Source organism: Lepisosteus oculatus, chromosome 3 (genome assembly GCF_040954835.1).
Source record: "Lepisosteus oculatus isolate fLepOcu1 chromosome 3, fLepOcu1.hap2, whole genome shotgun sequence".
NCBI lineage: Eukaryota > Metazoa > Chordata > Actinopteri > Semionotiformes > Lepisosteidae > Lepisosteus > Lepisosteus oculatus.
This window is the reverse complement of record NC_090698.1, coordinates 54,111,633-54,127,671: the sequence shown is the minus strand read 5'-3', so window position 1 is coordinate 54,127,671 and position 16,039 is coordinate 54,111,633. Positions and strand designations below refer to the sequence as shown.

Genomic DNA, 16,039 nt, shown 5'->3' with positions numbered 1-16,039 from the left:
AGTATTTCTCAGGCCCATTGTTCTCTCCGTGTATACATCTCATTGCCATTTTAGTCTCTACTGTATCACATGTTCCTGTTTGTGCTCTAACCCATTAATTTCTGTCTCTGTTATTCCCAGCATACAAGTTTCCACAGTTCTTGGTGCCATTTTCTCTATCATGTGGTGTTTAGGGTCCAGAATTTACACCTGTATGTCAATAGAGGCAGTACAGTTTGGCTGAAGACTTTTTCATTTAGTACAAGTAAAACTAAAGCATGTTAATGGCAATTTAAGTGATCTGTGTAGATTTCTTTAGACTCTTTGTCTTCTAAAGCAGTATCATAAAACCTTTCACTGTGGCTCTGAAGGACTAAAGGGATATTGCAACACTCCGATGACCCTGGGAGTTCCTTCTCAACCTCTTCTATTGCCAATTGTACCAATTTGTAAAATAGTTTGGAAACATGACTTCTATTCATACACTGCTGGGTTAAACGTAAAGGTAGGCTGCAATCTAGCCGTCGTAAGCTAAATCTCTGATTTCCATGCTTGTCGTATCCATTCTGTCTGGAGAGGAGGCGTAGCAATCACTGCATGTCTTAAACCCTGCAATCATTATACTGTACATCTATCTTTTCTAACCGCATTATCCAGTACAGGGTCATGGCCCTACAATATTATCACTGCCTGAGGGGTTTTCTCATAACCAGTTGAATGGAGTGTGTAAACATAAATCTATTTTATAAAATATAAAATATTTTTGTAACAGCTTATGAAAAGTAACATTTAATTAATTATAGTTTAAAGTTTTGCTATGCAAGTGATGATTATGAAACCACTGTTTCATAGGCTAATTACGAAGAATCGTCCGCCACACACTCTGTAGGGTGATGGGAAGTACCGGGTGCAAGGCAAGGCTTGGTGTCATTCCATTGCAGGTCACACACAAGGACAATCTGTGACACCAAAAATTAACCTGGCCATGTTCTCCTAGAGAGACGGGAGGAAACTGGAGCACCTGGAGGAAGCCCACCACGACATGTTGAGAATCTACAAACACCACACAGACGGCAGCCCAGGCCGAGATTGAACCCAAGGGCTGTAAAGCAGGAGCTCCAATGCCATGCCCCATTGCCAGTATTCACTGACAGGTTAATAGTCCATTGCATGTTAGAACAGCTAAGTAAAGCTCTTCTGTATTTTCTGTTTTTTCTCTGCGTGTTAAAAATCCAACAAAAAAGCAGAACCAGCCTGTGAGGCGGAGCGGTAGCACTGTGGCTAAGGATCTGCACCTCTGACTGGAGGGTTGCTGGTTTAAATCCTACAGCTGGCAGGGAATTCTACTCCCTTGTGCCCCTGAGCAAGGCCCTTAACCCCAACTGCTCCAGGGGTGCTGTATAAATGGCTGACCCTGTGCTCTGACCCCAAGCTTCTCTCTCCCTGTCTGTGAGTCTCAGGGAGAGCAAGCTGGGGTAGCCAAAAAGACACATTCCCAATACAAGAAATTGTTTAAGGCTAATAAAGTGATCTTATCTATCTCTTTGCACCTACACTCCAGAGCAAGAGAATTTGCTGCAAAATGCATCCAACTTGAGTTAAAAGAATTGTAATTAATGTAATTATAAGCATCTAGAACATTTCATTTCACAATGATGTTGCACAATGAACAGCGGTGCAAATGAGTTTTGCTACACGTATTTGCATGAACTACTGTATTTTGGAAATTGTTCTAAGAATTTCAGTGATTGCGAAAATGAATTGTGCCATCAAGTAAGCAAGAAACATCATTTGTACGTAAATATGAAGAACTGAGGTGGATTAAGTTTAGACAACTTCCTGTATTTTCTGTTTAAAACTACATTTAGCAACCAAGAAGCAATATAGGTTTTTCAAGTGGTTCAGAATATGAAATCTAAAAACAGCAGAGAAATCTGTTGATTAGGAAATTTTGTTGCAGACGTTCATATCTGAAGGATGGAAATATTTAATTGCCATTTCTCTTTCAGTGTCTTTATCATGGTCACAAATGTCAAGCACATCATAAGAGCTACAGTACATAGTCGCAATCCAAACTACCCTCCCCATTGTCCCTGTAAACCACCGCTTTACATCCAAGGGGTTAAATTTCAGAAACAAACCTGAATGTCGCAACCTGTCCTCCACTTCTGAAAACCACCAGGAACTTACTTGTGATGCCCACACATTTTTATTTCAGAAACAGTAGATCATGAAATAGATGTGGGATTAGGTTTAGACTACTTCTTGTATTTTCTGTTTAAAACTACATTTAGCAACCAAGAGGCAATATCCAACTGGCAATAGATCATGAAATAGATAGACTGTTTTTGAAAAGTTGTATGTCGTTGGCTGAGTGCTGAAGGGACTGGGTGGACACCGGGTGGGCAGAAGGGTACCCTTGGCAATCTGGACAGGGTCTCACGCTCCTCTGTGGGCAATGGGGGCTGCAATGTAGAAAAAAACGATTTGGCCTCATAAGTACACACCTATTAGAGCATCCCATAGGTCCTGTATATTTTGTCTTCTTCTCTTCTGTAAAAAGGTAAGGGTTAGGAGTGAGCCAAGGTACTAATGTTTTGGTCATTTAAAATGGTAAATGTGTTGGAGGGGAAAATGAAAATTCTCAATTTTTTAAATGAAAATTAAAATGGATGGGAGAATCACATAAAGCTGCATGTATAATTATCAGATATCTGAAAAAATTATATACACACATATCAATGCATATAAAGAAAGAACAGAGAACATAAAAAGGGCCTTATTAAATAGCATCTAAACATATTACACGTGTGACAAAACTCCAAGGACCTCCAGACATCGTCGTCTTATTTTATGCAAGTCTGCCTTTTGGGATTGGTAATTCTGCAGAATATCCAGATTTCCTACGAATATATGGCAGAGGTCTCTTTCAGAAAAGCTATTCACTAAAAAAACAGAAGACAAAATGCAAAACATGATTTTGCCAGAAGAAATCTTTAATGTTCTACTGTCAAAGCAAAGCAGTCGCTTGAAGCAAAATCTGCTAGAACAGGCATAAAAACTGCCGTTTTCATTTTTTTTGTCTTGTCTTGAGTCCCTGCTGTACTGCAGCTAGAATTAAATTATCAAAACGATCAAATCCTGAGACTGAAAGATTTACTGAACTACTGCAATACAATCTGTACAGATTTCACCTATACTGCCTCCACAAAAAGCAAGGCTACCTTTAATTTATCCTGTTTTTTCCACCGATTAATCTTAAAAGGAAAACTAGAAACTCCACCAATGACATGACTAAAATATCAATTGCCATTTATTCCATACAAATATTTTTATGTAAACAATTCATTACATCTAAAAATAGTACATTTAAAGACTTTCAAGAAAACTCCAGATTTAGCAAACTGTACAATTAAAGTCTGTACAATTTTGAATGCCAATAAATGTGTTTAGACAAAAATCAGTACATCTGTAATAAAAAGTGCTACCTTGTATGTTAAAAAATAACCAATAAAAAACTTTAAGATTATTGCTCCACTTGTTCATCTTCAAGGTTGTTATTGGTTTTGCAGGAGATGCCACCCCTAAACTGAATATTTTGTCCCCTGTAACAGTACAACAGTGTAATTACACAGGTCACGGACGCATAGGAATTCTGTTATTGGCAGGGAGTTTCTTCGAGCTTACCAAACAAAGAACAGATCTATCCCTCTGCTGAAGTTAATACCACTATTCAGTTGTTCAGTGTCCATTAATCAGCATTAGTTAGGCTTAAAATGTTAGGTAATAAAGCAGCTCTAATTATGGACTGCCTTTGGATTTCTCTCTTTGTTTTACATGACGGTTTTCTGTTGGCTATCTGGTTGGTTTTGCTTTTTGTGCCTGGCTTGAATTTCCATAAAGGCATTTCTACACAGGGTAATTATCAGGTCCTTTTAGTTGTTCTCTTGTGATACAGCAGTTTCCTGCAAAAGACAAAACACCATACATTAAAACGGAACAAAGGGCAGAAGACACCCACAGTACCATAATCCAAATGTAACCTTACGTTTGCCACCAATCCCATGTTTATACCATGACGGACACTTTCTTAAAATTGATAGAAAAGTTTGGTCTGGAACCAAAAGCTCTCAAAATCAACTTAAATGACCTTTAGCTGTACGGAGAAAGCTGAGAGTTCAACGGGTCTGAACTCAGGCATGTAAGATGAAACGTCTCTGCCTGTTAGCACCAGTTGAGACTGGAGAGTGGCTGGCTTGTTCTTGTAGGCAGCTCTTGTGTAATTAAGTCCAAGTCAAGTTTAAAATGCTACAGTACATTTTTTCAGACAGTGGATGAAAAGCTTACTTCTTTAGCTGAATGATTGAATAACTATAAGTAAAGTTTGAATCATTCTATTAATGTTTATCTGTATAAAGTAAATATGAAATCCTGGTTCAAATCCTGAAATGTATAAATGTTGGGAAGCAAAGTAAGAAAAGTTAATAGCTAAGCAGAAAATGAATGGCAACAGTGAGTTTAACAGAGCAGGTAACATGCATGCAGTACTGAGTTGTGATCATCACTACAGTTTTGTAACATTTTCCTCAATGTCTCACTGGATGTTAGTTTTCTCTGACTAAGTTTAAAATTTCACTTTGACAAATTGAATTATACAGGCCAATATATTTGATTTCTGTGTGTTCAAGCACACTGAAAGGCAGAAATACAGCTTATTCATCTAAAGGAAAAGCATGTTTTCCCACTAACACAGCTGCCTGCAGTCAAAAACCACCTTTCTGAAATGTTCTCACTGCTTAGAGGATGGAATGTTACAAGAGATGTGGCCAACACATGAACCCGGCACAGGGAACACACAGCGACACACCTTACTCAAAGTCACGCAATAGTAATGTCTGCATAGTACAGCAATATTACACTGCCTTGTAAAGTATTTTTCCTTCTTCCAATGACTTCCTCTTTTAATTACAAAAGGATGCATATACTTTTTAAATAATTCTAATCAACACTTGAATGCTCAAACAGAACACTTGTGTGAAAGAATATAAATGTCAGCAAAAACTGTAATAAAAACAATTTGATTTATTGATTGCATCAGTATTCACCTCCCCAAGCAATACCTGATGAAAGCATCTTGTGCTGCATTTACATTTATGCCTTTTATGAGACATCTCGATCAGCTGTAAAATAGTACCCCTTGATTGTAAAACCTGCTCAAGGTCTGTCGAGTTGGATTGGGATCTTTAATGGACAGCAATTTACCAATCTTGCCACAGATTTACTTTCACATTTAAGTCAGGATTTTGACAAGGCCACTCGAGGACATTCATTTTCTTCTTAACATGCCCCACTGTAGTACTGGCCTTGTGTTATGGCTCATTGTCCTGTTGAAAGTTATAGGAAAGTTTGTCCCAGGTTTAGGTTTTTAACAGACTGAATATGCTTTCCTCTGCAATTTGCCTGTGCTGTATACGGCTCCATCCACTCCCCCCTCAATCTTGATAAGCTTTCCAGTCCCTGCTGTTGAGAAGCAGCTCCATAATGTAATGCTTGACAGTAGAGATGGTGCTGACTGGGTAAAACGCATTGCTGGGTTTGGGTCAGATGTAGAACTTTGCATTTAGGCAAAAATGTTCCATTTTCCATGTTCCTAATGTTCCAAAAATGTTTAATTTTTCTCTTGTCTGTGCACAATACCTTTGCCACACATTTACACTTATAACTTGGTTATAAGGGCTTGGTTGCAAATCTAGCTTTAAGTTTTTTTTCAGTTAGATACAGTCTAGATCTGTGAATTGACTAGGATATTGTTGACATATGAACACTTTCTCCCATCTCAGTAATTGAACTCTGAAGTTCTTCAAAGTTGTGGCCTCGGACATTTTCTTTACCCTTTTCTTGATCTGTGTCTTTTTACAACTCTGTCTTCAAATTGCTTTGAAGGCTCAAAGGTCTTCATGGTAGAAAATGAGTTTGAAACTCACGACCTGACTGATGGACTTTGCAGAGGCAGGTGTATGCACTCTTAAATCATGTGTTTTGTGGCTTACCAAAGTAATTCTGTGCATCTGAACTAATTTAGATTTATAGCACTGGTGGTGAATACCTACACAACATATTTTTTTCCTGAGATTTAATTTGTGTTTTATCTACTAAAGTGTGCAATTTAAGTGTGTTTGAGTTTTCACTTTATGAAATGTGCAACCTTTGCAATTACCTCATTTCCAATCCAACAAAATGGGACATCATTGGAAACGGTAAATCCTTTTGCAAGACACTATATACACGGGAAATATAGTTTTGAAAATATTAAGGGTGCAATCTATACAGCTTTAGAATGAAGTAAACTATGCTTTGAACATAATCCCACAGTAATATCTCCTTCTCTGACTCTTCTTGCAGTTGCCCATGAGTTCATATTAAAACAAGGCCCCTATTGTATCCCTGCAGACATTTTGCTATGCAGCCCTTTTCAGTAAATTCCAATTAAAGTGGATGGGACATTTCCAAAGGGATTTCACCTTTCTGCCCAACTTTAATTAAATTGTGAATGGGTCCAAAACATGTCTTTGTTTTTCTGATCGTAAAATACTGTCAGGATAGTTTTTGTGAAGGTTTAAGGATAAGGAATGGCATTAAATTTAATGGCACCTTTCAATTAAAAAAGCAAAACCTAAAACCTGTTGGAAATTCTACACTGGTTAAACTGAAAAGGCCTCAAACAAAAGCCACCACCAGTGATACATTTGGAATTTACTGTATGTTGGACACCGGAGTTTCAAGTTTGATTGTTCAACTACATGAAGTCTACACTGTAGCTCGAGTCTAGTGTGCTGGAACTGAAATATCTAAATCATATCTTCTCTGTGACACTGAGCAGAAGAGTGCGATGGCAGGAGACCCGCTGCTTAAACTCAGAGCATAGGATTTTGGATTAGAGAACTGAGCAGACATGATGGAGGGATTGCTCAATACGCCTGGCAGACTATCTGGATACATGCTCCCTGAAGAGAAGCATTGGAGTGACTAATTCTCATGGAAAAAATGTGATACAATGTTCTGAGTGTGCTCATTGCCTTCTACAAAAGCAGCTCTTTAACCTTACATGTTATTGTTTCATTTGGTGTGTGTGTACGTGCTCTGTGATTTAAGAGGCTCTAGGGGGGGTAACTGTTGTCAAGTGGGAATTCTTCCAGTTGAGCAGATCAGCAAATTAGGGCAATAAATACCCTGATTCTCCCTCAGAATGTTTGTGTGTGCCGAGGCTGTACATTGGCACTGCTCTTGTATCACCTTAGTTTTGGATTTTACTATATCTATAGAGTTTTTGTCTTTCCAATGAAAGTAACTTCAGTTGTATCTCCTTGGCTCAGGTTTGCTTCTTGATGGTCACAATAAAATAAAGATAAAATAGTGAATAGTTTATTTTAATGACTGTATGAGAGAAGGTCTTCTATAAACCTAGCAATAGAATATTAAATACATTTACATGTGAGGATCACTATGTGGTACAGAAGGAGATATTTTTAATCTTACTGTAGGGTAATTTCCAATATTTTTATGGACATATTCAGATCATTTTATGGATATTTTAGGGAAATATGCACCTCTTATTGAAAGGACCTAATGTGTCATTAGATGTGACTGTCCAGTCAGCAGTGAAGAAAGATTCGAGAAAAAAAAACAGTCATACTCTTTATTACAGTCTATCTTGTTACACATTTTTATTCTTGTTATTGCTTATTGCTTTTTTTAATTAGCTATGTGTATCTTTCTTCATAAATTAAGATTGCATCTGCACTAGATGGTCACACAGTCAGACCCTAATGACACACTGGGGACTTTCAAATAGAGAAAGCATGCTTCGCCTCAGAAACAACATTTAAAAATCATTAGAAATTACCCTCTAGAAAGAACATTTCTGGGGCAAGTCTGATTAAATCACTTAGGGACCCAGAGAATTACAGGGATTTAATATGACACTGACATGATTAAATATGATATGAATAGGTTTATATCAACACTTTAAACATGTACTCTAAGTATCCTTTCAATATTATCTGTTCCTTCAAAGCTCTGAAGGAACATTCACAAAAATATTTCTTTGTTGAATAAAAACAAGTGAATTTATCCAAATACCAACCCCTCCATAAGGCACCTCTTATAACTTAAGGATCTTATGTGAACAAGGTCCTAAGTCTCTCTAATATGCCTCAGTGATAGCTCAGTGACAATGCTTCATGTTCCCACCATATGAAGAACTGCTAAGGAGAATAGTGTTATTATCCAGTATATTAATCAAGACTTATTTTAATTGCACATACGTTTGTTGTCTTCTCTCCAAATTTGCTCCAGAAAGTCATCTTGACGGGGTTTTTGTGACCTGTTCTCTGATCAAATGTCTGGCAGTAGTCAAAAGGAGGGCTGTACAAGTGAAGGCTGACAGCACACTCTGTGTGACTGACGTTTTCCACCCTGTGCAGGCCAATGGAATCTGTGAGAGATCAACATATCAGTCAGGTATTGTGCTTTGTACTTCTCACTTGGGTAAATCATGAAGACAGTTGTAGACTTATACACATTTAAGTTGTACAAAATTGTATTTTGTAAAAAGTATTCCAGAATTTAATTGGTTTTACAGAATACGAAATACGGTAAATGATTTTTCATAATTGTTTGTAGTAATCTAGTAAAGAGCACCTCAGTTTGGTAATCTGGCCAATCTTGAAAGAGTTTTACAACATTCTCAATTTCTTTCATGCCCAAGCTTCCTGGTGCCTCACAATCAAGACAAAATGGTCCATCAGCCTGAATTTACAATGATTAGAATCAATCCCACAAATCCGGGCTTTGGGTTAAACATCCGTCCATAGTGGGGGAGCTGGAACCTATCCCAGCAAGCAACAGGCTCAAGGTGGACCTGGACGGAATGCTAGTCCATCACAGGGATCACAGACAAAGACACACTCACACTGAAACCAGGGCCAACTTTCCCTGAAGCCAATTGATCTACCAGTATGTTTGTGGACTGTGGGAGAAAACATGAGCACCTGGAGGAAACCCATGCAGGGAGAACATACAAACTCCACACAGGTAGCAGCCCGGGTCTGGAACTGAACCCAGGGCCCCAGTACTGTGAGGCAGCAATGTTAATCACTACACTAATGTGCTGCCTCTGAGTAAAACATCCCAACACAGTTCCTTGGACTTTGCTCAAAAGAGAAACATCCACACATCCATTTGTTAGCCACAGACACTATAATCTTAGATATCCTATAGAAAACTAGTGCCTAACCTGCCACATAGAGCACAAAGCAGGACTACACCCTGGAAGGCATGGCAGGCCATTTCGCACATACTGTTCAGACACACCAATTAACCCCAAGCCTGAACAGAATTAATCCCACACTGAAGGTACCCTAGCCCTGAATTAATGAACCCAGGAGCCAAGTTCTATGAGGAAATAGTGCTGTCACTCCATTGTGCTGATTCAGCATGGGAAATAAACTTTAACTTGTTACATTTCAGGCATGTAAGAAAAATGTAGTTAAAACACTGACAATCTGTACTGTATTGGGTGAAAAGGGCAGACTGCCTCAAGGTTCCTCATTGCATCATAGATGGGCAGATAAAAATCAAAGGAACTGCCCTTAGTTACAGCAAGGAGCCATAGTTTAAAAGAAATCACCTTTGAACTGACTGAGCTCAGGAAAACAGTCTCTGAAATATTTGCATGATTACAGACTCTAAAGATAAAACTGCAACATATGCAATTAGTGCAATAACACCTTGGTTCAACAGATGTTATCAACACTAGGATTAGGATTTGTTTTATTCACGGATTGTTTAGCAACAGTAGACTGCATTTTTCAGCCCCCTGTCTGAGTACATGGCTGCTCAGCTATATTAATACAACCGAGGGGTAGGCTGGACTTCATGATGTCCGATTCTTCTGCACTGCATACCGTTCTCCAAACTTCCAAGCAAAACACACGAGAAGATAAGTACTTTTTACTGGAAAGAGACAGCCTTGAACTTTGTAAATTAGAACTGCTTTACTATATCAAAAATAACCCTTCATAACACTCAACAAAAGAAGAATTCCTGTCACAAATTAAAACAATGTACAATATTCATCTGGCATTTGTATCCAGTCCATACTGTATATGAGATGGAGAGCACATGGAAATACCTATCATTTTTATAGGTAGGAAAGTTGCAAATAATCAGAAAATGTAAAACGTGTGATAAATAATTGTTCCTAAAATCCCAAAAAGATGTGTTGGATTGCAGAGGCTCTCTATACTGGAAGACAGAAAAAAACAATTTAAACATTTAAACACTGTTTTTGGTCCAAAATGCATTGGAAGAAACAACAGAGGTATATAGTCCTCAATTCAGAAACAAATGTTTCTATCATTTTCTCAGATGTGGGTTTTACGGAAATGCAGAACAGAGGTGTGCTCTTTATTTTGTTTTTCAACACCAGTAGAATTTACATGGATAGTAACAAAATAAAACCATTAACAATGTGCACTTACCGTTAATATACGCACACTGGTTTTCTGGCAAGACTCTTTCAGATTTCTTTTTCATGGCTCCGTGTGCTTTTTTTTCAGGCCAGTCAAAAAGAGTTTCTTTCAACTGACCTTGAAGCAGTTTCATAAAACAATGGGAATCTGTATGATCATGGATACTGCTACAGATGGGGAAAAAGAAAATGAAACTCGGAATATGCCCCTCAGAGTAGTTGGTCACTCTTTTAGAAGATGCACTATTCAGCCACGTCTTTCAAACACATTTCACCGTGCTGCCTCAAACACACTGAAAGGTTCTAGCATTCCATTTTAAGAATTTAATTTCTGTTCCACAAAATCATCTCTCTAGCTAGGAAAATGATTAATGGAATTCAACAGGCCTTGAATCCTCAGGATGTGTTATGTAGATTTGAAGTGTACCCAAAACTGGAATCTAAAATATTGACAGTTTAAGTTAACATTTAGCAAGGGGAAATTTAGCAAACATACGCAGTTGCATTCTATGTCCAGTATGAATGCAAAGCTTCTGATTAATCGCATTGGTTTCCTTTTGCTGTCAACCTTTAAAATGATATTATTGTACATACTGTACAGTTCAAAGTGAGTGCATGAAAAATGGGTTCTGGATTTTGTCTTATGAACACCATCATAAAGTCCACTCAAACAATATGAGAAGTGATTATTTTTTTGTATTTCATTATTTAAAGTAGCAGAAAAGAATCTAAGAATTTGAAACACAGTGCATTAGTGGGAAATGGACTTTGCCTAAAGCACTTAACCTGAAATATCAGTGGGAAGATGACTGTCAAACACAAGTAGCGCAACAATGGAAATATTTACCAGATAACATATTCCTAATGCATTAACCATTACCTTCCCAGCATTTTCTGATCATAATTTAAGGCCTGCAGCACCAGTTTGTAGTGATACCCTTGTGATGGGCTGCATGGGCCCCATATCTCACCTGCCATGACCTTCCCCCCAACAAAGGATCATGAGGTTGAACTTCCCATTCCCCTCATCTACAAGGTTTCTTGTGTACCTGAAACAAACACAAAACATTTGATAAGATGTATATGTTTGTATGTCTGTGCAGACACTCAAAAACAATTAAAGTAAATACACAATGGTGGTACCCTGGGTTTGGAACAGTCACGGATGGGCAATCTTTGGCTACTGTCATGCATTAATTCAAAACTCACGATTAAGTCTGCCCCGTCAAAGTCTTGGGTTCATTTATAAAACACAGACAAATTGCCAAGGACTGTATTAAAAGAGACTGAAAATACAGGTGGATATCCAATGTTAGAATTTTGGCTTCCTCTCAGTGTTGCAGTTCTCCAAAAACAGAAAACACCACCAGCCCCATGAACATAAACAAGCACTTCACTTCTGCAATGGTGGTGATGCGCTTTTTCATCATACCACAAGACGTGCACTACTAGAGAAGCTTTGTGGAAAGAAGCTCTTTAAGGCTCTTAAAGAAATGCAATTTTTTGACGTGGTAGTGCTTAAAGACCTACTAAAGCAATGTTTCTATTTTATTATTTTGAATGAAATGAATTAATTGGAGGTGCAGTAGTTAGCATTGGTGCCTTGCACCACTGGTGTCCTGGGTTCAATTCCTGGGGTCTTATCTGTGTGGAGTTCGTAAGTTCCTCCCGTATTCATGTGAATTTCCTCTGGGTGCTCTGGTTTCCCCCCATAGTCCAAAGACATACTGGTAGGTGAAGTGGGTTCTGGGAAAACTGGCCCTAGTGTGAGGGTGTGTGTTTGTGTCTGGGTGTGCCTTGCACTGGTGTCCTGTACAGGGTGTATCCTGTCTTGTGCCCTTTAGCTTGGACAGGCTCCAGTTCACCCACAACCCTGAACTGGTTAGAAAATGAATTAATTTACAGCACTGTGAGTGATTACAACATCTCATATTCTGTGGTACTGTATTTATTTTTCTGCAGTATACTGTATATTTCAGCACAGCAATTCTTTCATACCTAGAAATTAGGTAAATGCAAAACCCATGTGTATCCCAGATTTTTTATAAGAAAACTGAAATTACTCCATGCCATGGCTGGTAATGTGTATTCTGTATCATAAATAAAATCAAATAAGAAAACACAGTCAATTACCTTCCTTGAACTGCAACAGTTTCAGGCTCAGTGTTCAGTACAGTAAGGACATATTTAAGAACCAGTTTAAAACTAACACAGGAATATATCAGCAAGATAAATTACTGTGAGCTCTTGGCACTCTCTGTGACCATCAGAAATTCTAGATCACGAAGAGCATGTCTCAAGAGGATATGCTTTACATAGATCAGTACACATTTACAGTTCAGTTCTGACTGTGGACATTTCTCCTTTATGTGTCCATACTAAGTCTACTAATTTAAGCAAGGCTTTTTAAAGAAAACAGAAGAAACTGAAAATGACTGACAGGGAATATTATTAGGAATGCTTAATTTGTGTTAATCCCATAGAAAATATGGTCGGTTTCCGAATAATTAATTAAGACAAATAAATGATCCAGCTAAATAAATAAGACCAATAAAGCCAGGCTTGTGTGGAATGCTCCAGGTTTTTTTATATATATAATGGAGTATTTTAAAAACACTGTTCCAGTTCAGTGTTAGTTATACTGTATGTGCACTCACTTGATCTGAAGTATTTCTCATACATTTGAGAGCTTTCTATCTGTGAAGAAAATACAGCTAAAAGTTTGTGTTTTCTTTGGGTCCTTACCTTACAGATTCCCAAAGTTTTAAATTTTTCTGCTCTTTGGGTCACTTCAAATCAATTTTTATGTGCATCATTTTATGATGTAGATTACACATACAACAGATATTTATTACACTTCTGATCTTTCTCACTGTGATTTCTTGGGTGGTTTAATTTTAAAGGTATAAACCTATAACATTTTTTAAAGGCACGTGTACGAAAATTTGTTCAAGATCATAATAACTGTTCTGTTTAATGTCTTGTGAATGTATTAACAACATCACTAAAATTGCAGAACAGGGAAAGTCATTCCACCTACTGGCTGAAACTCTGGCTTGTTTTAACATTGGCAATTTATTCATCCAAGAATTTAATCCAGACGTTTCTTGAAGGATCCCCTAGAAATATAGTTTCTTCCAGGACTTGGGCGAAGCAGTGCCTCTGATCTCTCAGTCATAAATGCACTTTTACATTATTTCCAATTCAGATTTCAGTTTTCAACTAAACCGCACACTGACGGTGTCTTCATTCACAATTGTACTTGTGTTGCTACAGAAAATTAGATGGCCTAATGGATGAAAATATTCACTGAACGTGCGATTTATTTCTTTCTTCCCCTTGGATTAGTTTAAGTGAACAAACACCGATTCATGCTTAACGAGCACGAAATTTGAACAGTGAATGCGTTTGTTGCAAGTGTAAAGAGTTTTCCATGTTTTTATGTAAGATGTCTTAAAAACGACGGACATAAGTGAAAATATCCAACAGATAAGAAAATACTTTCGACGGCGCCAATGAACAGATTTTTGCCTGCACCCCCAATTTGTAGTCTGAGGTTAAGAGGCAATTCCAAAGGGAGATAATTAAATTACATTTTAATAGAACTTCTATTACAATTGAGTATGTACCGTATTAAATGCTGACGAAGGTACGCTTCCTAAATTTACCGCAAAAAGACACTAGGAAGACAGGGATGCGTGCCCGGCGGAATCCTTCAAGATTTGTCTGGACATCTGCCGCGTTGTCTGTCTTAGGCACATTAATCATCTTTAGAGAAAGTTCTCCGCGTTCCTCCAAGAGATCATATTTTCGGCAGCAACGAGGGTGTGAGTATTTATCTGCTCTCTGATTGGTGTGCTAGTCTTCCACCCTCCACAAGGAATTTTCATTCCGAACAGCTTCTCGCGCTCGCTGGAGCGGGGGAACCTTTTACACGTTTACCGCAAGCGGGTAATGCTGAAGTAAAAATCACACCTTGGCTAAAAGGAAATAAAAATAAATTAATTATGATATAATTAATTTAATATTTAACATTAAACCTGGCAAGACAAATTAGGCTACGGGCTCTTCTGTTAATATGTTTTAAATTACAATCAATTTATGTTGGCATATAGAGCAACTGTAAAAACTGTACGGGAAAGACGAATCTTAAAGCATTTTAACACTTACAAGTCAAAATTACGTACTTGTTAAATTACTAAAGAAAAGCGTAGCGCTATATGTTCACGTTTCAATGTAGAAATTGCTTAAACTCCAGAGTGATGCTTTATTTGATAAAAGTAGTAAAACGATTGCAGACAATAACGTAGTCGCAAGAGATTGGGAATGTATATATCCCCTGCAAATTTCAAATTAATGAAAAACAGAAATACAAAACCTAGAACATAAAATCAATGAAACACACCTCAAAGCAATCAGCCGTTGTTTTCAGCTTGTAGTTGATAATTATATGCAACAGAAATATACAGCACATTACATAGAACCACAAATGAAAGCTTCATATCTTTATCGTTGCTGTATGTTAGTAATCGTGTTTATTTAAAAAAAAACAATATCAGATTTTTATAAACAAATTGGCCTGCTTGCATGTGTACATTTCGAGCAACATAAACATCACACCGAAATTGCCCGTTTAAAATTAGTCAATATAAAGCAGGATGCGAAATCCTCTTGACGCACTGTTCTTAGCCGGGCACTAACCAAGTCACTTTTATTCTCCCTTAAATATAGTTGACCATCATGCTGCAATAGTGAAGAATGTTCATATCAGCACTATAACCTGTTTACATGATTAAGGATTCAAGTCAAAAGAAATAACACAACAGCGACAGTAATATTAACTTTACCTAAACTGGTCGAATTTTGCGTATTTCTTCCATTCCTGGGGTTTGCTCTCATATGATTCCATTATACTTTGCACCTCTTCAATATTAATATTGTTGCCGGAAAAAATCTCGTGAAGAATCTTAATCAGATCGTCTAGCGTTTCTGGTTTCATCACTTCGGTTTGCTCCATTGTACGCTTTATTACAAGGTATCGATCACCTCAATTACCTTTACTATTGAAAGAAGAGAGCAGTCTGCCACTCTTTATTCCAACCCCGGCTGAAGTTTTATTGGATTGTACCATCTATAATGAAAGATGATCCTTTACTCACACATCGAACAGTAAAACGGCTAAACGGCCGTGGGTTTTAGAATATGAATGAAAGTATGCCAGTGCAAGTATGTTTTAGATTCTTAGAGCAGTAATTTAAGCTTTGATGCACAAATATTGCAGATTTTAAAGTGAAAGCTGTGAAAATCCCCCCGTATATTTGTAGAGATGTGGTTTCTTCTCCCACCAGTAGAAGCTCCTCAGCGTTCTAACAATGCCCCGTGCTTCTGCTTCCCCTAAATTGGCACTTTTGTGTAGCTACGGGAATGTTAGGGGCGTATCTGAGCCCCTCTTTACAGTGTTGACTCCCCTGTAGTTTGAAACGTGGCAGACGTAATGGTTGAAGAGCTACTCTGAACTCCTGCGAAGTA

The 16,039-nt window shown here is 37.8% G+C and overlaps 1 protein-coding gene across 1 annotated transcript; it reads right to left on the bottom strand.

Moving 5' to 3' along the window:
* Window positions 1-2,954: 2,954 nt before the first annotated feature.
* On the bottom strand, window positions 2,955-15,610 carry cdo1 (cysteine dioxygenase, type I). Its single transcript, XM_006626856.3, has 5 exons — window positions 15,358-15,610; window positions 11,482-11,559; window positions 10,521-10,678; window positions 8,304-8,473; window positions 2,955-3,944 (listed from the first exon to the last, which is right to left on the bottom strand). Exons 1-5 carry the CDS (start codon window positions 15,525-15,527, stop codon window positions 3,915-3,917), a joined length of 606 nt encoding a protein of 201 aa, XP_006626919.1. The 5' UTR covers window positions 15,528-15,610; the 3' UTR covers window positions 2,955-3,914.
* Window positions 15,611-16,039: the final 429 nt, after the last annotated feature.